We start from the raw sequence: 21,185 nt of genomic DNA, 5'->3' as shown, positions 1-21,185 counted from the left end.
AAGAGAGAGAGAGAGAGAGAGTCAAACAGGTGAAGGTTTGGCCCATGTTGTAAAATTTAAGTTTGACCCGTTCGATGAAATTAACCAATCAAATGAACAAACAGGGAAGGCCAAGTTAGAATTGGCCTGACAATGGTGAGCATCGCTAAACTAGTTAACTTGACTGTTAGTTAGCTGTCTTTCTTGGGGGGTGGGTTGGGGAGTGGGAGGAATATACATTGCCAGGGCAGAATGATTTTTGCGTGTTAAATTAATTTCAGGTGGGTGTTTCCGCGTGTTTGGTTTCGTACGCAAGACTTTTGCCATTCTGTACTCTTTGGAATCTGGAAGGGGTGTTTTTACTGTGTGGGGAAGAAAGAAACAGGGACCTTGGCCCTCAGTTTCTTGATGTTGTGCAAAAGGCCTCTCTTTCCAAGACTGGCAAAATTTGTGACTTCTTTATTTACGTTGCACCCTGCTTACAGCCTTCATGGACAAAAGGAACACATCCTGGTTTCTCGAGTCTTTTGTAGAGAAGAAGTATTTAAAAGGTAGCGGCTGTAGCACCGTGGGAAAATGGTCTTCATAGAGTTAAGGTGGGTTTTAGAAGCTACTTAAGGAGTTCCACCTGCTGCGGAAGTTTGCTTAGGTACATTCAATGGAATAAGAGGTTTTCCCTTCATTTCTCTTTTGTCAAACTAAAAAAAAAAAGAAATCGTTCGGATTTTAAGCGTCGCCAACCCCTTCAAGTGCTGAAGCGTCTGGAGACAAATGAATCCGTTAATATAAGATTGGATTTAAGCGTGCAAGGAAATGGATTTTGACCCAGCACGCGGAAGAAGATCCTCACCTTGCCAGGAATTCAATAGCTTGGCTTGGGAAGAAAGCAATTTTTGTTCATATCACAGGAGGTTGCGGGGGGGGGAGGTGGCTTTCAGCCGAGAGGCTGGCTGAGATGTATTGGTTGAAACTGGAGTTGCCTTTTGCACTGTAGGTCTCGTTTGAAGAAGGGGGTGGGCTATATGGCCTCTAGGCTTTCTTTCGCATGCTAAAAAACGTTTCTGTTAAATCACGATTGAGGATCCACTCAACACAGCAATGGAGCTGAGGCAGAGGGGGCATCCCACCCGTCGGCGGTTTCCCCCTTCAGCTTTGCATTCATGAACGTGAAAGAATTGACACCGTTAATGTCTACACTTACAGATCCCAGCGTCGTCTCCCCAGGACCCCCCATGCACCGAACGGAGGACAGCTTTAAAAAAACAAAGCTCTCCACCCCCACCCCACCCTTTTGACTATCTACAGAGATTGAAAGCTGAAAAGGATGGCTTGCAACTATCAGCAAGTATTTTTTTCCTCTGGTGTTGTTGCAAAATCAAAGCAAAAGAGGCTTTCTAGAGAAAGGGGAGAGGGCAGCGCAATTGAAGACTGGCATGTTATGTTATCATTTTCTATGCGGTTGTTGTAGAACTCAACACTATTGGCTAGATCTGCCCGTCTATCTACAGTCGAGTCTGAATAGAAGCACTTTAGAGCACTATTTTTATTTTTATTTTTATTTTTTAGAAAAAAAAATCACCTCGTTCTAGTGCTAAAATCTATTCGGGTTTTTTTTCTGAGTAGACTTAAGCCTTGACTTACGACCGCAATGGAGCCTAAAATATCTGTTGCTAAGCCAGGCGGTTGTTAAGAGAGCGTCGCCAGCCCTTTTTTTGCCACAAACCGCTGCAAGTTGTTAAGGGAATTGCGCAGTTGATCAACGACTTTGCTTGCCGGAAACCTGCTGCTGAGAAAGTTACGAAAGGCGATCGCATGACACGCGACCCCCCCCCCCAGGACAGCGCAACCGTCACAAGTGCGTGCCAGTTGCCAAAGCGCCCGAATTTGGATCGCGTGGCCACGAGGATGCCGGGACGGTCATAAGTAAGACAACCGGTCAGAAGCCACGTTTTGGTTGTTATTTTTTTTCCCCCAGTGCCGTCGTCACTAAACCCACGATTGTAAGTCAAGGAACCGCCTTGTGTTTGGAGCGCAATGTTTTCGTAGCCTTGTCCGATGCCCGCGTTTGTGCAAAAAGCTCCAGGAGAATTCCTAGGCAGGCAGGACTGAACTGCCCAGTGAGTAGCTAAGATTGCTAGGTAGGTGTTAGGACAATGCAAAAAAAAAAACAAACCAAAAAAAAACAAACAAACAACGAAATAAAAAAAAAACCTGGTTTGGTTTGGTTTCAAAGAGCAAGAAGAATAGCACCACGGAGGCAGCCCTGCTCAGCTCTCCGAATACAAGTCGTGAAAGATATCGCAAGGTCCGCCCTAGACCTTTAGACAAAAGAGAAAGAGAGACACCTATATACATAGACACCCCCCACCCATATGCAGAGAGAGAGAGAGAGAGATATAATACACCCACTTAGGCTGCCTCTCTTATAAGGCTGCGAAAATCCTGCCCTCCCCCCACGACTGGCAGGCGCCGGGCAGCAGAGCTTGAGGGGCTCCTGTGGGGACCCATCCAAGGAGGAGCCCGCCCGATGGTCAACGTGGGCATCCCCGCCCTGCAGCGGAAGCGACTGCAAGGAATGGTACCCCCAACTCCCGGCGACTCCCCTGCCCCTTGGGCCTCCGCTGTACAACAAGACCCGCGCGAGGGCTGTGGGGAATGGGCCTTCTGCCTTGGCCGCCGTCTCCGCCGTCTCCGTCTTCTGTACAAAAGCGTGCTCATTCACACACACACGTACTGGCTTGGCCACTGGATCACCCCGGCGTCGCTCTCCGTGGACCTTCTTCCGACTTCCTGGCTGCTTAACATTTCGCCTCGGTTGGCTGTCGAAGGCCTGCAATCTACCGGAATGGGACCACGCCCAAGTGCCCAGATCTTCCTTCAGCCTGATTTTTTAAAAAGAGAGAGAGAGAGAGAAAGAGAAGACGTTGAGTGGAGATTGAGGCAAACAGAATAAAAGAGTTGGGAGGGGACCTTGGAGGTTTTCTAACCCAGGGGTCCCCAACCCCCCCAGTCCGGGCCGCGGCATGCCAGCAACCGATCCACACAAACAAGCAAAACATCTATGAGATGCAGGCAGCACACAAAACCACACGGAAAAACCTCTCTCCAAGGAACCGGTCCCCAGTGCCCAAAAGGTTCGGGACCTCTGTTCTCACCCAAGGGTCTCCAACCCCTGGGCCGTGGCCTTTTTGGAACCGGGCCACATGAGCAACAGGCCAATGCACGGAGCACGGCACAGTGGGCCGGCGCACATTCACACAGCTCCATGTCTATGGAGATTCTCCGTCGTCCACAGGTCGCGGTTGTCCCAAAAGTGCTTCTTCTTTTTTTTTTTTTTTTTTGCACAAGGCAACCGGACTTCCTTTGTTTTTCTCAGAAGACCTTCAAAGAGCTGAAGAAGCTTCGTGGATGGGAAGCGAAAGGTCTTCCAAGAGAAACAAGAAAGTCCAGTTGCCTCGTGGGGGGGGGAGGGGAAAAAAAGCACCTTTGGGATTCACCAAGCTCGACTTGCATGAGTGTGGGGGGGAGGTTGCCTTCTTCCTCCCTTCCCGCTGGGCTGCCAAGCCATAAAGGCTGGGGACGAAACAGGAGACCCTATTGTACCACTGCGGACAAATGGTTGTCCAGTCTCTTCTTAACCACCTACAGGGACGGAGCACCTACAACAGACATGTCAAACACAAGGCCCGGGGGCCAGATCCGGCCCGCGAAGTGTTTTCATGTGGCCCCCGAAGCCATCCTGGAAACAGTGAGGGAACGGCCCCCACTGCCTTGGCCCTGGCCCAGAGACCCTCCTTCTGCCAGAGACCCCAAGATCTGTCCCACTCCTGCCCAGGCCCCCATAGGCACCCTTGATGCGAACGATGTAGAGCTGGCCACGCCCACCCAGTAGGCCATACGCACTCTAGCCACGCCCACCCAGTAGGCCACGCCCACCCTGGCCATACCCACCCGGCCCCCTGAGGGCAACCGCAATGCTGATGCGGCCCTCAATGAAATTGAGTTTGACACCCCTGACCTACAACTTCTGAAGGCAAGCCCTTCCACTGATTCATTGTTCACCCTGTCAGGAAATTTCTTATACATATATATATATATATATATTCTTTACACATATATATTAATTTTCCAAACAACGTGCGAACTGAGTTCATGATTCATTAATACACATACAAATCTCACTCTTTGGTTCTCTTTTCCAACCATTTATAAAATAATATTCTGTTTCTTCTCTGCCTTTTAGTCTCATAGTTAGGTCTGTCCATCTCTGCGCATTCCAATATCTCAGGAAATTTCTCCTCAGTAGAATGACAGAATTGCAGAGTCGCAAAGGACCTTGGAGGTCTTTTAGTCCAACCCCTTGCTCAGGCCGGAAACCCCGTTACCGTTTCAGACAAACAGCCGGCCGGCCTTTTTCTTAAAAAACCTCCAGTGTTGGAGCATTCACCGCTTCTGGAGGCAAGTCGGTCCACTGGTTAATTGTTCTAACAGTCAGGACGTTTCTCTTTAGTTCTGGGTTGCTTCTCTCCTTGCTTAGTTTCCACCCACTGAATGGTCTCAGCCTTCATCCCTTCCTTGGGCTTCGGTGCCACTCCAGCCTTGGTGGAGCAGTGGGCTAATGCCTCCTTAAGTAACACCGGCTGCCTGCAATCAGTGCAGGTTCGAGTCCCACCAGGCTCAAGGTTGACTCAGCCTCCCATCCTTCCGAGGTAGGTAAAATGAGGACCCAGATTGTTGGGGGCAATTAAGCTGACTTTGGAATAATGCCTCTTGGGGGGGCGGGCGAAAGCCCTAATAATAAGCAGGCATATACATAGAATGAAGGCTATTGCTAAGCACATTGGTTTGTGCTTCTTAGATTGTAAGCCGCCCTGAGTCTTCGGAGAAGGGCGGGATATAAATGTGATAAAAATAATAATAATAATAAAAAGAGTTGGGTTCCGGAAGCCTCGCCGAGCCAATTTTTTGAAGGCAGATAATTAACTCTGCTGAACATTTTGACAGAGCAGCCCCCTCCACTAGCCCAGCAGCTGATGGCAGGGGGAAACGCTTGGCAAGACCCCTCGCCAGAGAGTAGGCAGGGATGGCGCTGGCAGAGGAAGGCAGGGTTTTAATTTGACACGCTGTGCCGCTTCTAGGCTGATGGAGCAAGATACAACAGGCACGGTATGCCAGGTTGGCATCGGCCAGCCTAGCTGGGGGCCTTGCAAGGTGATGTCAGATTGTGTAGTTAACAACTGCAATCCGCGGAGTGCTTTCGCTCTCTTCTGAAGCCGGGAGCTCGAGATGCAAATCCAAAGATGGGGATCGCTTAGCTTTTCTAGGTGATCGAGCGAGAAATTGTAAAAAAACAAAAAACGATCCAGCGGAGAGGGATAGCATCCCTTTAAAAAAAAAAGTAAAAGAAGACACAGATGTGCAACTGTTCTGACACTTTTGAAGACTTGGAAATGCAGGGGTTGTTTTGTTGTTGTGCACTGCCCAGAGCGGGGAGATGGACGGCCGTATAAATATGATTAATAAATAAGGAAAAGACACTTCAGAGAGAGAGAAACAACAACAACCACCCTTCCACTTATTTGGAAATCTACAAAACGGAGCCAAATCCCATAAGCAACGTACTACAAATTTGTCGGGAGCAATGTTTTTTTCAACCTTGGCAACTTTTCAAGATGTGTGGACTTCAACTCCCAGAATTCACCAACCAGCATGGCTGGCTTGGGAATTCTGGGTGTTTGAAGTCCGCCCCCTCTTAAAGCAGGCTGGCTGGGAAATTCTGGAAGTTGAAGACCAAAAGCCTTAAAGTGACCAAGTTTGGCGACTCCTGATTTTAGAGGACCCTCACTCTCCCAACATTGGAATTTCTCAGCCTGGTTTAAAATATAAAATTTCCAGAGTACGTTTAGCCGAGTAAAATTCGGAGACGTATTCCTCGAATACATCTGTATTTCAGTTTAATGGGTTTAATGGGTTTCCCATTCATCCCAGAGGGAGAAGATATTTAGGGTGAGTTCACAGATAATACATAAATGACGGTTTACTCATCTGGGTGCACACAACACATTAGGGAATTAACTACCTTATTTTGATTGTACAACTAGCCTTTTCTGGTTTGGGCAGTCATCCAAAAGAGTCTGGGTGTTGGAATAGTGTAGGTGTTGGAGCAAAGAAAAGCCAGCTTTGAGTCCTGCTCAGCCCCGGGCCACCCAGGGCAACTCTGAGCTTTTGTCTCAGCCCAGCTCACCAGGCAGCATGGTGCAGTGGTTAAGGTGTTGTTGAACTAGGACTTGGGAGAGCCAAAGTCCTCCTCAGCATGGAAATGGATGGAGTGATTTGGAGATGGTCACCTTTCTTCAACTCAACTCATCTTGTAGGGATGATGTTGTGGAGATAATCTGGAGACCTTCAGATAAGATCCACTGAGCTCTTCAAGGGAATGTAGACTTGGTCTAGCGGTTAAACCAGGAAAGCAGAAGATTGTGAATTCTACTACCGCCTAAGGCACAAAAGCCAGCTGGGTGACTTTGGGCCAATCCCTTGGAGACGGAGAGTTCTAGTCCTGCCTTAGGCACGAAAGCCAGGTGGGTGACTTTGGGCCAATCACCAGGAGACGGTGAATTCTAGTCCCACCTTAGGAATGAACGAGAGCTGCAGAGCTTCCAAAATTAAACTAGAAAGAGATGGATGGCAAGGAAAGTGATGAAGCCCGAGATGGAAGAAACAATATAAATCAAGACAGATGGTGAGGTGGGATGGGTAGGATTGGGGCTTTAACGGCTCGTCTGGTTAATTATCTTGTCATACAGTTAAAATTTGCATCTGCATGGCAACCTTGGAACTTCACCAAGAAGGACTGGGTGGCTTTATCTCCCCGGCAAAAGGAGCCAAAGGCAGCCAGAGTTTCATCTGGCCGGCTCTCTCTTATTCATTCGGCTTCGACGCGAAAATTAAAAATAATAAAAGTTTCAAAGGTTACCTGGAAACCAGCCACGTTGGCTGCACAATCGGAAGGCCTCCTACACCACTGCTTGCTTAAAAGTGGCAGGTTGCGTGATCTCGAGTTCGACCGATTCATGCTGCACACTAAAGCTGTACGGGGGGGACCTCCCAAACCACAGAGGCTGACTTGTTGTTAGCTGCGAAGTCGTGTCCGACCCATCGCGACCCCATGGACCACGTTCCTCCAGGCCTTCCTGTCCTCTGCCATCTTCTGGAGTCCATTGAAGCTCACGCCTCCTGCTTCAGTGACTCCATCCAGCCACCTCATTCTCCGTCGTCCCCTTCTTCTCTTGTCCTCAACCTTTCCCAGCATGAGGCTCTTCTCCAGTGAGTCCTTCCTTCTCATTAGGTGGCCAAAGGATCTGAGTTTTAGCTTCAGGATCTGGCCTTCTAAAGAGCAGTCAGGGTGGATCTCCTCAAAGTGTTTCATGGCTTACTGTAAAGAGTTAATCTCGGGTAATCGGTCCATGTCTTTCCCTATTCCAAGATTACCTACCTTCCCGGCTCTCTGAACAGATTCTGAAGCTCACATTAAATCTGAAAGGGTAATTACAGGAGGGAAGGTCTACCACCTGTGGTCCCCAATCCTGCAGGGATCCTGCCCCCAAGCAAGCATCGGAGTTAGTCATTTTTCTAATAGTTATAACAGGGGCCAGGCACCAGGAGAGATGTCACCCTCTAACCACAAAACGCAAGGAAGAATGCAAAACAAATCCAACGGGAAGCGTGGAAGGAAAAGCAGGATCTGTCGAGAGGGATAGCAGACCCCAGTCCGAACCCACAAAAGCGGCCCGCAGAACTCAAGTCCCATCATTCCCAGCCCAAAGAGCTTTTTTGGGAAATAACACCGGAGGCAGAAGGACTGGATATGCCAGGGGGGCTTCAAACTTGGCCCTTTTGTGACTTGTGGGCTTCAACTCCCAGCATTCCTCAGCCAGGCAGGAATTCTGGGATTTGAAGTCCACAAGTCATAAAAGGGCCAAGTTTGAAGACCCCCCCCCCTTGTATATGCCAGCCTGAACTTCCAAAGAAAGATGAAATGTAGCTGATAATAATTTACACAGCTGGGATAGCGCAGAAGCCGTGGTTTACTAAACCTCAATTATTAACTAAATGACTGAACAACACGCTAAAGAAAATGGCTAGTAGCCTAACTCCATTTTTGCTTTGGGTAATGCCGGTAGCCCACCTGGAGTTAGAACATTTGTTTGTTCAAAGTTTCAATGGTCCTGGAAACAACCCTGACTTGCAACCAGTCCTTCCCCTTACGACCGTCACAGCATCCTCGCCGTCACAGGATGAAAAAGTTGGGCAGTTGGGGGGGGAATCACGTGATCCCCATTTCCAACCTTCCCAGCTGCCTTCCGATATGGGGGAAGCCGAGTCCGCTGAACGACCACACGCTTCACTTAACCACCGCAGCAAAAAAAAAAAAACATGTTATAAAATCAAGCGCCATTCACTTAACGGCCACCTCATTTAGCAAAGGAAGTTCTTTCAATTGTAGTCCTAAGTCAAGGACTGCCCGTATGGGAATTCCAACGTGTTAACATTGCAGGAAGGTTTTGAGGGATACGCTGAGCAGGCAGGCTTATCTTTGGTAGGTGACCTTTTGCAAGTCAAAATGACAACAAGGTTCATGGCGTCGGCGATGCATGGTTTGAATTAGGACCGCTGTTTACATTCACACGATGCTATCGTACGGTGATGATCCTGCTCCCTTCTTGGCCTCGTTTTCTTGCAGACGTTTCATTACCCAACTAGGTAACGTCATCGGTGCTAGATGGGAGTGAGGTTTGCGGAGTGGAGGAGGACTGTGGGGTCCTGGGTGCCCTCTGATCTGGGTAGTTTTCTTGCAGGCCTTTCATTACACAACTAGGTAACGTCATCAGTTGCTAGAAGCGGGAGGGAGGTTTGTGGAGAGGAGGAAGAGGACTGACATTGTTAGGTATTCAATTTGGAGCAAGGCTGTTTGTGCCTTGAGTAACGACTTTGGTTTGATTTATTCGGTGATCCACTGATTCGTTTTCTTGGTTGTCCACGATACCCTTAGAAGCAGCCTTATCAGAGGGGCCTGAATTGGCTTTAGCTGCAATCTCGAGGGAACAAAGCCCATCGCTCACTTTCAAGGGGTGGGCTGCCTGCAGCTTTGGGATCGAAAACATGGCCCCTGGATCGATTCCCCCACCCCACCCCACCCCTTTTTTTTTACTATTTCCTGCAGTCTGCTTACCCTCCGAGCATTTTTTCCCCTAGTTTGGAACATGCTGGGAAAGTCAAAATTCCCTAGGATGGAAGGCCACTGCTTTTTAATTCGCATTGGCTTGTGGTTCGAGGCAGCTGGAGAGCCAAGCACGGGAGAGAGAGGGTTGATGGCACGGACATCTTCCCCAGCCCTGCTCCAAGCTGTTGACTTTTTTGACCAGATCTGGATCCCCTGTCATGCTTTGGGTTCAGAGAAATGGGTCTGAGACAGACCAAAGACAAAAAACCAGCACAAGCGATATACGAAAAGAGGCTCTGTAGCCGGAAGGATGAAAACAAAAATTCAGTTGGGTTCCTTTGAGTCCAACACAGGGGTCTCCAACCCCTGGTCCGTGGACCGGTACTGGGCCGCGGCATGCCAGCAACCGGTCTGCACAAACAAGCAAAGCCCCATCCGCAGGATGCAGGCAACACACAAAACCATGCACTCTCCGGTCCGCGGAAAAACCTCTCTCCACGGAACCGGTCCCTGGTGGTACCCAAAAGATTGGGGACCTCTGGTCTAGCAGGAACTGGAAGGGAAGGCAGCTCTCTACTTCCTGTTCTCAAGTTCTTCCTGTCTTGTTTGTAGAGGTGAATCAACCCACACGCCTCCTCCAGTTCACAGCCATCACTAAGATAACTCAGCGCAAGGAGGGCAAAGTAGGAGGATAGAAAAGAAGATTTATAGCACAGGGTTGAAGTGAGGGGTCTTTGGTGCTCTCTGAGCTTGGCGGCTTTCTCGCAGATGTTTCGTTACCAAACGAGGGGGTTGCTAAGAAGAACGCACACTGGCTTGACGGCACATCAATCAATCCATCAATACAAAACCCCATCCAGTCAGTCTCCACTCTCAGCCACCACCTAGACAGATTTCCCCCATGACGGTCTATCGCCGGGGGTGGGTGGGGGGGTGTCTTCCAACTTGGCCCTTTGATGACTTGTGGACTTCCAACTCCCAGAATTCCTCAGCCAGCGTGCCTGGCTGAGGAATTCTGGGAGTTGAAGTCCACAAGTCGCCAAAGGGCCGCGTTTGAAGACCCCTGGCCTATCCCAACTTGGTCCTTCAGGTCTACCAATGGCGCTCCCATCGCCGCCCGACCTGAGACCGTCCGTTTTGATGGAGAAGTTTCTGATTCTGACAAATGGAGGAGGAGGAGGACCAGCTGCCAGGTGGATGGACTCGGTTTACAAGGGGGTGGGGCCCCCACTGGAAGACCTGTAGGCTCAAGTGAGGGACCGTTCCTCACCGAGGAAACGTGCGGTTGCTAAGAGTCAGCCAAGGCTTGATGGCCCATAATCCCTCCGTCTGATCTTGCTTTACTCCAACAGAGCTGCTTGCACAAGAATTGTCTCACTTCTGCCACTCCACTCCTTTGAAATGGAAGATATGAGAAAGCAGAGCGGAGAGAGCTGGCGTGCGGTGCGCAGGCCTTCCTGAAAGCCTCTATTAAGGCAAATAGAAAATCCACACTCTTCTCCTACTGTAAAGATAATCCCAACTTAGGGAAAGAGGACACAGGCAGCTCTTGGTGCATGCGTGCGCACACGCGCGCACAATGTGTAGCGTACGGCCAAACTGAGAAATCAGAAGTTCCTGGCTCGGAAGCTGCAGCGGTCTCTTGATTTTGGATCTGAGATTGGAGGAGGAGTCTTTATTTTGAACTTTGCCCCTCCCCCATTGGGTCCCCTGCCCCGTTCTCAACCTGACTCAGCCCAAGTTGGTGACCCATAAAGGGAAAAGTGTGTCCTCAAGTCAGTTGTGACTCCTGGTGAGAAGAGGTTGGCTAGTAATCCTGCGGCTTCAAAGGGGAAGGAGATTCAGAATACAGAATAAAAAAGATTTGGAAGGGCGGGGTTGGACTAGAAGACCTCCAAGGTCCCTTCCAACTTGGTTATTCTATCATATGCCTCGTTTCCACCTCTTTCAGTCCTCGGATCGAGAAAAAGTGGGATGCTAAGGACGTTCCTACCAGCCATCGATTTTAATTTTAATTTAGGATGTGGGTTTCCCCCCCCCCCCCCAGCTATTTATTCCTGCAGAGGGCTGTTTTGTTTTGTTTTGCTTTGCTTTGCAGAGGGAAAAATCGATCAGGTTGATGCGTGGATTAGAACGATGTCTTTTTGGCTTGGTTGGCAAGTAGCTTGACTAGGGCGACTTAATCAACAAATGGCAACTTAACAAAGGGTGTTTTACTGGTGATCCCTGGAGCCAGTTGTGGTTGCAGAAGGCTTAACTTCAGTGTACTCAAGCAAATGCTGGTTTGGAGGCAGCCAAAAATTCAGCCTGCAAGGGATGGTAGCCCAATATGGCTTCTGAGAACCCCCCCCCCTTTTTTTTTTTTACACTCACAAAATACACGAAATATAAACGACCGCAAGAAGCGGAGGTTGCACATCCCTCTCAAATTCCTTCGCGGAAGCGACCCACGATAAAAAGTCATCAACTTTAAACATAAGCTGCTAGGTTTCGAAGCACAGGCAAGATCTGCAGGCTGTTTGGGGAGCTGCTCTATAGCTCCATGCTCTGGAGGGGACTCCAGAGGTCTTCTAGTCTAGCCCCCTTGCTCAAGGCAGGAGCCTTATGCCATTCCAGTCAAGCGGCTGTCCGATTTATTTTTTTAAACCCTCCAGCGATGGAGACCCACAACTCCACAAGACAAGCCCGTTCCGTTGATTAATTGCTCTCGCTGTCAGAAAATTTCTCCTCCTGGGCTGGATTTCTCTTTAAAGAGGCTTCCATCCGGTAGCTTTTGCCCTGCTCTCTGGTGCTTTCCTTTCCTTTCGAGAAAGAACTTTTACAGGCAAAATTGCGGCTCTGGCCTGGAGCAAAGATCCTTCTCCATTTTAGCCCACAGCCCAGAGAAACGTAAAGCTGGCTAACAAAAGACACACCTGTCTAGGAAAGCTCAGCGTCCAAAACTGCCTGTGACCTAGGCTGCCTCCAGCTCCGTCCGTAATGCCAATTGAGGTTTTGCAGAATTCAGGGCCCGCAGTGCCAGGCGAGGCAGCTGGAACCTATTCCTGGCTCAGACTGGCAAGCCAAAAAAAAAAAAACCACACAAACCAATTCCTGACCTCAAAAACTCTTGATCTTTTTCACCTGGGCTAATCTTGATTGCTCCCTCGGAGTGGCAATTGATCCCTTCTGGCTTGAAGATGCCACCTCTTAGCCCAGAGCAGAGATGGGAAGGGCGAATCTGACAGGTATGTGCCTGGGCACCCAATGCCCAGCTTGGACTGCCATGCTCCCCTTTTGGCTGGCTAGGAAGAAGCCGATGCCCGGCAGGGTAAACAGATCCACACAATTTTCAAGAGCCACATCGTTTCGAGGGCTGGGAAATTAAGAGCCCTGGAGGGCCACTCAACTTAGTCAGGATTCTAGCCACCCTTTCCCCCCCCCCCGTCAACTGCAGAAAAACAAAAACAACCCCCCCACACCTGCCTCTTGAGAAGTCCCCACGCAAACCTCAGGCTGCCCTTTTTGATGGGAGCTGCAAAACGTACCCTGACAATGTTCCCTAGTTTGGGTCATGAAACGTCTGCAAGAAAACCACCAAGCTCAGAGAACGTCAAGGATCCTTCGTTTCCACCCCGAGCTACAAATAGTCTCTTTTATTGATACCTGGAAGCAGTGAAAAGCTTTGCACCAACCTCCCTGACAGAATAACAAGTTGGAAGGGACCTTGGAGGTCTTGTAATCCAACCCCTGGCTCCTGGGGGGGTCTGATACATCTGCTTTGCCCAAAGATGCTTTTTTTCAGGAGGCGACCGGACTTTCTTGTGTGTGTGTGTGTGTGTGTTTTTCCCCCCTTTGAAGACGTTTGGCTTCTCATGCAAGAAGCTTCTTCAGCTCTGACTGGATCATCTGTCTGCAAGGAGTATAAATCCTTCCCTTCCCCACCATCCGGTCGGAGCTGAAGAAGCTTCTCGGAGGAGAAGTGAAAGGTCTTCAAAGGAAAAACACACACACACACACAAGAAAGTCCAGTTGCCTCCTGAAAAAGCATCTTTGGGACAACCCTGACCTGGAGGACGGAGAATCTTCATAGAATCTTCCCCACAGCCAACAGCCATCTGCCGCCCGCACCACCACCCCCGGGACCTTGTGGCAAGGAGTTCCACCGGACATGCACTTTATTTACTTTAGTTCAGGACATTTTCCATCCAGAGAGAATTCTCACTGCACCAGCTTGCAGGATGCTTTCCAGGGGTCCCCAGCCCTCCCTGCCCACCTTCGGATTGACAAGCCTCGGGCTCCCCCATTTGACCGGTTAAGGGGAGAGAGAAAGGTGGGGGGCGCAGAGCAAGCTCAGCTCCCCCCAAGGTAAGCTCCGGAGCTGCGGGCTCCGCCGGCCAGGCGCTCCGGATTGCGCGGAAAAAGCCGGAGCAAAAAGGCGCGCTTGCTTCCTGGCGGGACGGAGGCAGGAGGGCTGGGGAAGACGGAAGGCAGAAGACGGAAGGCAGGCGGGCTGGGGAAGATGGGAGCTGTAGTAGCGCAGGAGAGTAGGGAGACCCCCAACACACACACACACAAACACACCGACGCTTCCCCCCTCCTCCACCGCCGGGGGACCCCAGGTAGACCCCCAAACAGACCCACCCAAACGCGATCCCTCTGGCGCGCCGCCGCTCACCTGACTCGCTCGGACCCCAGGTAGACCCCCAAACCGACCCCCAGACCCCCCCAAACGCGATCCCTCTGGCGCGCCGCCGCTCACCTGACTCGCTCGGACCCCAGGTAGACCCCCAAACGCCCAAACCGACCCCCAGATCCACCCAAACGCGATCCCTCTGGCGCGCCGCAGCTCACCTGACTCGCTCGGACCCCAGGTAGACCCCCAAACACCCAAACCGACCCCCAGACCCCCCCAAACGCGATCCCTCTGGCGCGCCGCCGCTCACCTGACTCGCTCGGACCCCAGGTAGACCCCCAAACACCCAAACCGACCCCCAGACCCCCCCAAACGCGATCCCTCTGGCGCGCCGCCGCTCACCTGACTCGCTCGGACCCCAGGTAGACCCCCAAACGCCCAAACCGACCCCCAGATCCACCCAAACGCGATCCCTCTGGCGCGCCGCAGCTCACCTGACTCGCTCGGACCCCAGGTAGACCCCCAAACACCCAAACCGACCCCCAGACCCCCCCAAACGCGATCCCTCTGGCGCGCCGCCGCTCACCTGACTCGCTCGGACCCCAGGTAGACCCCCAAACCGACCCCCAGACCCCCCCAAACGCGATCCCTCTGGCGCGCCGCCGCTCACCTGACTCGCTCGGACCCCAGGTAGACCCCCAAACACCCAAACCGACCCAGCCAAACGCGATCCCTCTGGCGCGCCGCCGCTCACCTGCCACGGAGGTGGCTGACTCGCTCGGCCGCCCGTCTAGGGGCCGCTGGCTCCGGCCGCCCTACATGCGGCCCCGGCGGCTCAGCCAGGCCAGGGCGGCCAGCAGCGCCAAGGAGGTGGCCAGGCCGGTGCCGGCCGAGGCGCGGCGGCTCCGCGCCGCCCTCCGCGCCGCCGTCCGCGCCTGCAGCTCATCGCCGATGGCCTGGAGGCGCGCCGCGGTAAGCTGCGCTCCGGAGACGCGCGCCCTGCCCGGGCTGCTGCTGCTGCTGCCGTCGCCTCCTCCTCCTCCTCCTCCTCCTCCTCCTCCTGCTCCTGCTCCCCCGCCGTGGCCGTGGCCGGGGCCGCTGCAGAGACAGCCGGCCGGGGGTCGGCCGGGCAGGGCGCAGGGGCACATGGCCGGGCCCGCCGACGGCGCGACGCTGCTCCAGCCGCTCCCGCTCCCGCCGGCCAGCCCCGCGCCGAGCCCCAGCCCAGCGCCCGTTGCCTGCGCCGCCAATTCGCCAGCAGCCGCCGCCGACGCCTCCTGCCGCGGCCGTCAGTCTGGCGCGGAGCGAGGCGCGCTCGGGCGTCACATGCTGGCTGAGATCATCCGCCTCCGCCTCCTCCTCCTCGACGGGGCGGCCGCAAGACGGCGGCGGCGGCGGCGGCGAGGGAGGCGGATGGAGAAGCTTAACTCTTCCCTTCCCTCTTTCCCTTTCTTCCCCCTTTCTCGTTCCCTCCCCCCCCCCGCATCTCTCTCTTCGACATCTTTCCTTCCCTCCTTCCTTCTCTCACCTTTCCGTCTCCTTCCCTCCCTCCTTCTCCGTCCTTCCGTCCCTCCTTTTCCTTCCCCTTCCTTCTCTTCTATCCTTTCATTCTCCCTCCTTCCATCCCTCCTTTTCTTTCCTTCCTTCCTTCACCTTTCCTTCTCCTTCCTCCCCTCCTTCTCCATCCCTCCATCCATCCTTTTCTTTCCTTCCCTCCTTCCTTCCCTCCCTCCTTCTCCGTCCTTCCGTCCCTCCTTTTCCTTCCCCTCCCTCCCTTCTCTTCTATCCTTTTATTCTCCCTCCTTCCATCCCTCCTTTTCTTTCCTTCCTTCCTTCACCTTTCCTTCTCCTTCCTTCCCTCCTTCTCCATCCCTCCATCCATCCTTTTCTTTCCTTCCCTCCTTCCTTCCCTCCCTCCTTCTCCGTCCTTCCGTCCCTCCTTTTCCTTCCCCTCCCTCCCTTCTCTTCTATCCTTTTATTCTCCCTCCTTCCATCCCTCCTTTTCTTTCCTTCTTTCCTTCCACCTTTCCTTCTCCTTCCTTCCCTCCTTCTATCCATCTGTTTCTTTCCTTTCCTTCTCCCTTCCTTCCTTCCTTCCTTCTTTCCTTCCACTCCCTCCCTTTTCCTTCCTTCCTTCTCACCTTTCCTTTCCCCTCCTTTCCTTTCCTTCCTCTGATTTTTCTCCCTTCCCTTCTCTCTCATTTTCATTCTATTCTTCATTTCCCCCTTTTATACCTTTCTCCTCCTCCTCCTCTTCCTCTCCAGCTCTTCTTCCTTTCCCATTTCCCGTTTTCATTTTTTCTTCTTCTCTTTTTGGCTCTCTCTGCTTCTTATGTTTCTTTACCTCTCTCTTTTCATTCTCCTCCTCCTCCTCCTCCTTCTCTTCCTCCTCCTCCTCTTCTCCTTAATTGTGCCCTTCTTAAAAGTCAAGCAAATTCATCACCATTTATAATCCTTTTGTGGATTTATTCCACTTTGCCAGGGACCAGTGGACCTGTTACACTTTCAAGCACCACAAGTTACGTTGCTGTGTCCCTCATCTAGCTCTTACACCCTGCAAAGCCAGGAGCACCCCAAGCAATAACCCCAAACCAAGCGATGTAGATGCTATGATTTAATTTGGAAATGTAAGCACAGTCTTCATCTTGGCTTGTCCTACCTCACAGGGTCGTTGCGAGGATCAAATGAGGGGAAGCCCAGGTATTTGCCACGGGAGACTCTCTGAAAAACGATGAAGATGCTTTGTATGCAGAAAAAAAATGGGGAAGAAAGTGCTTTCCACGTGGAAAAGAGGAGTAAGATGTTTTCCATGTGGGGGAAAAAAACCCACAATGCTTTTTGCACAAACAGGAGTGGAAAGGTGCCTTCTGCATGGAAAGGTATGAAGAAATTGCTTTCCATGTGGAAAGGGGCCCGATTCAGCTTCCAGGGAAAACAAGGAAAAAACCCCTATCTAAGAGTGAGTGAGTCACTTCGGGTTACAGTAGAATATGCTGAACTCAGATTCTGAATATCTTGTCGGCTTGGGTTAAAGCACTGTCAATAAAGGAGAATATTTGTAGCTCGAGGTTGAAATGAGGGATCTTCTGGTGCTCTCTGGGCTTGGTGGTTTTCTTGCAGACGTTTCGTCACCAAACTAGGTAACGCCATCAGTGCTAGAAGGGAGTGGGGTTTGCGGAGAGGAGGAGGAAGACGACTCTGGGGTCCTTGGTGCGGAGATGGAGGAGGAGGAGGAGGAGGAGGAGGAGGAGGAGGAGGATGACAACTGTAGAGTCCTTGGTGCCCTCTCAACTTGATTGTTTTCTTGCAGACGTTTCATTACCAAACTAGGTAACGCCATCAGTGCTAGAAGGGAGTGGGGTTTGCGGAGAGGAGGAGGAAGACGACTCTGGGGTCCTTGGTGCAGAGATGGAGGAGGAGGAGGAGGAGGAGGAGGAGGAGGAGGAGGAGGAGGAGGAGGAGGAGGATGACGACTGTAGAGTCCTTGGTGCCCTCTCAACTTGATTGTTTTCTTGCAGACGTTTCATTACCAAACTAGGTAACATCATCAGTGCTAGAAAGGAGAGGGGTTCGCCTTCTGTTTATATACAAGCATTTCCTCAAAGAATCACCAACTCACAGAGTCAAACAGTGAACAACGCGTGCCTGGCTGAGGAATTCTGGGAGTTGAAGTCCACAAGTCATAAAAGGGCCAAGTTTGAAGACCCCTGCTTTAAAGCATTGTCCTATGGTCCTTCCAGGTACATAATAATGTACGAAGCAGCCACCCTCTGTGCACATTTGAAGCAGGTTTTTGCAAAGGGATGAGAAAACACGTTCTTTAGATGATGGGGGTGATTCAAGGGTATCTCCTAGTCCTTGCACACTTACACACTCCAACTTGTGGAAAAGCACAGCTTAGCATTTCATGCAAGGTGTGAAGCCACCCTACATTTTAAAATGTTTGACATGGGAGTGTTAACTTTTAACTGCTGAGGAATTACAAGCCCCCCCCCCCCCCAATAGGCAATTCACCCGCAGGATGAGCTGAGTGCTTGACAAATTGCTGATTTTTTTAAAAAAAAAAGTTCGCAGTTTTGAATATGTACAAGCAAAGAGAGACAGCAAATCGAGAGAAAAGAAGAGTGAGGCATATTAATTAAATGTTAAAATATATTGAAAGGCTAGACAGCTTTGTATTTTGAGATTGGACATGAATGGATTGTTTTTTTAAGACTCACCTACCTGCTTTAACTCCTTTTGACAAGAATAAATAAAGCAAACATTCCAAAATAAAGGAAGGCTCCAGGCAATCAGACTCATCCCTGAAACACCTTTGGAACATTATAATAAAAACGGTAGTCAAGACTCAAGAAGCTCGACTGTCGAATCAATTTCACAAGCCAATTTGCGTAGACGGTCTGATTTTCTGCTCGCTTTCACAAACACAAAGGAACACCCCTCTCTGCTCCCACAGCTTTGGATAAGGCAAGTGGACATTACTGCATGCTGGCTGGGGGATTCTGGGAGTTGAAAGTCCACACACCTTAAAGTTGCCAAGTTTGAAAAATACTGGCCTAAGCCCACGCCAAGACCTCTGGGTATTGTGAAGTTCAACCTTAGCAAGCACAATCAAGGGTGCAACCATGTGGCCCATGGGTTGGACTACAGATTCCATAACTCCTAGCCGTGGTGGAGACAAGAAAGAACTAGTGTCCAACACATAGTGGCAAGAACGCAGTCACCGGAGGCTGCTTTGTCTTACACAGTTCCATCTTTAATTTTCTGCTGCTGGGTTCCTCCATCGCAGTCCCCAGAGATGAATTGCCAATCGCCAAGTGGCCAGTAGATGGCAGCCACGGGCTATGGCAAACTCAATCTCTGTGGTCACCTGGTGGTCCCCACCAGTTTTGCAGAATTTTCATCTGTAAGGACCGAAAAGAGGAAAATAACAGAAGAGGCAGAAGGGACCTCAGAGGTCTTCTAGTCCAAGCCCCCTGCCCGAGCAGGAGACCTTTACAAAATTACAGAATAAGAGAGTTGGAAGGGACTTTGGAGGTCATCTAATCCAACCCCCCCTGCTCAAACAGGAGACCCTTACAGAATTACAGAATAACAGGGTTGGAAGGGACCTCAGAGGTCTTCTGGTCCACCCCCACCCCCGAGCAGGAGACCCTTACAGAATTACAGAGTAACAGGGTCGGAAAGGACCTCAGACGTCTTCTAGTCCAACCCTCTGCCAGAGCAGGAGACCCTTACAGAATAACAGGGTTGGCAGGGAGCTTGGAGGTCATCTAGTCCACCCCCACCCCCCGCCCAAGCAGGACAAAAGGCTGTTCTTGAAAACCTCCAGTGACGGAGCGCCCACCACTTCTGGAGGCGACCCGTTCTAACGCCAAGCCTCCCACCCCGAGTCGCCCACGGAGGACTGTGGATTGGACCCGCAGGTCGCGGTGGAGGGGGGGAAAAAAAACTCCGAACAGGCGAAACGCTGCACGCGAACTGCCTCGCCCCGACACGTGACGCGCAGGGAACGGGCGCTCGGCAAGCTCCGGGATTCGGGGTTGTTTATGTTGTTGTTGTTGTTGTTGTTTTGGGGGGGCGGCGCGGGGTTTTAACGGAAACACCCCCTTGCTGGGCGGAACGTTCGCGCGCCGGCCGCGGTTTCCCTGCCGGCCGCCTTTGCGAGCCGGACCGGCGCGGCCGGAAGCGGTCCGTCCGTCGACGCGCCGCCCTTCCGCCATCATGGTGGAGAATGCGTCGGCGGCGGCGCTCGACTCGTTCCGCCGCCGTTGGCAGGCCGAGCTGGCCCGGGAGAGTCCGAGGCGGCGGAGGAGGAAGAGCGGCGGAGGCCGGAAGAGGCCGCGAGAAGCGGAGGGCGAAGAGCCGCAGGCGGTGCGAGGCTGGGGCGGCTACGGGGGTCTCCTTGGGGGGCTGCTGGAGGAAGAGCCGCCGCTGCAGCGCCTCCTCCGCATCTCTCCCGTGCCGGGCCCTCAGCCCCAGCCCGCTGCCCAGAGCCCCGGAGGAGGAAAGGAGGACCTGCTGGGGCAGCTCATCCAAGACTTGGTACGGGGAATCTCGCCTCCTTCCTGGCTTCAGCAGCCTCCCCCGACCCCCCCCCTCCCCCGTCGGCTTTCGGGGCCTGGAGCCCCCCCCCGCCCCTCTTTCCACAACTCGGCGCCTTCCGGGGAGGGGGACAGAGCCCATCGTCCCCTGCCTCTCCTCCCGCTTTTTTATGATGGCTGTTGGATTCAACAGCACTGAAAACCGAGGAGGGCCCCACGACAAAGCAAAATGTAGACACAAACACCCCCCACCCCCGTGTAAAAGAAATAGCCGGATGGATGCATATAAATGCTGGGAGGAGGAGAATCAGCCGCATTTGGGGGGGGGGGGAACCAAAGCAAACCTGCTCTTTAAAAGCTGGAAGATTAAACTTGGGGTAAGGGGTGCTCTTCCGAAAGGCAGGAGGATCTGACCTACTGTACTATAGGATAGGACAGGATAGAAAAGAATGGAATGGAAAATGGAATGGAATGGAATGGAATAGAATAGAATAGAATAGAATAGAATAGAATAGAATAGAATAGAATAGAATAGAATAGAATAGAATAAGGAATGGAATGGAATGGAATAGAATAAGGAATAGAATAAGGAATAGAATAGAATAGAATAGAATAGAATAGAATAGAATAGAATAGGAAATATGGAATAGAATAAAGAGAGATTGGATTGGAATAGAATAGAATAGAATAATTGGAATGGAATGGAATAGAATAGAAGATGGAATGGAAAATAGAATAGAGTAGACAATATGGAATAGAACAGAATAATAACTTCCGAGGTAGATAAAATGAGGACCCAGATTGTTGGGGGCAATTAAGCTGACTTTGTAATAATGTCGCTTGGGGTGTGTGTGAAAGCCCTAATAAGCAGGCATATACATAGAATGAAGGCTACTGCTAAGCTTGTAAGCCGCCCTGAGTCTTCGGAGAAGGGCGGGATATAAATGGAATTAAAATAAAATAAATAAAAATAAATGTACACTAATCAGCATAGATTACAATGAAATTTCATTGCATTCGGCTCTCAAAATGGCAACCATCTCCAATAGTACACTGCATGAACGTGACAAAAGATTGTGCTTGTGCTTTTATTGCCCTTGACTACTGTACGTGATAGCCTACATTTTTAGAGAGGGGGTTAAGATCATATTCACTTCACCACCAGCCCAAAATTAGTCAAACCCCCCCCCCACCCACCCCCAAAAATCCCTTCAGAAGATTAATTGGACCAAAGGAATAAGGACTGGCCCAAAGCCACTGAATCAATGGGGATACTGGGAATCTATGGCCCTGCATGCCTTGGAGTTGTTGGGAAATGAGTGTG

The 21,185-nt window shown here is 51.4% G+C and overlaps 2 protein-coding genes across 2 annotated transcripts in view; one reads left to right on the top strand and one right to left on the bottom strand.

The window, feature by feature from the left end:
• Positions 1-1,315: 1,315 nt before the first annotated feature.
• On the bottom strand, positions 1,316-14,965 carry HRK (harakiri, BCL2 interacting protein; the record flags this gene model as incomplete). The annotated part of the gene is made up of 2 exons (XM_081339419.1): positions 1,316-2,861; positions 14,572-14,965. One exon carries the CDS (start codon positions 14,963-14,965, stop codon positions 14,633-14,635), a length of 333 nt encoding a protein of 110 aa, XP_081195545.1. The 3' UTR covers positions 1,316-2,861; positions 14,572-14,632.
• Positions 14,966-19,507: 4,542 nt separating this feature from the next.
• Positions 19,508-21,185, top strand: part of FBXW8 (F-box and WD repeat domain containing 8) — a 56,014-nt gene continuing 54,336 nt past the window's right edge. Inside the window, exon 1 of the mRNA XM_081338743.1 lies at positions 19,508-19,862. Within this exon, the coding sequence (XP_081194869.1) occupies positions 19,542-19,862 (321 nt within the window). The 5' untranslated portion in view covers positions 19,508-19,541. The remainder of the gene's footprint in view (positions 19,863-21,185) is intronic.

This window comes from Vipera berus, assembly GCF_964194415.1.
Source record: "Vipera berus genome assembly, chromosome: 14".
In the NCBI taxonomy this organism is placed as follows: domain Eukaryota; kingdom Metazoa; phylum Chordata; class Lepidosauria; order Squamata; family Viperidae; genus Vipera; species Vipera berus.
Note: the sequence above shows the minus strand (reverse complement) of the source record. Positions and strands in the feature narration are given on the sequence as shown.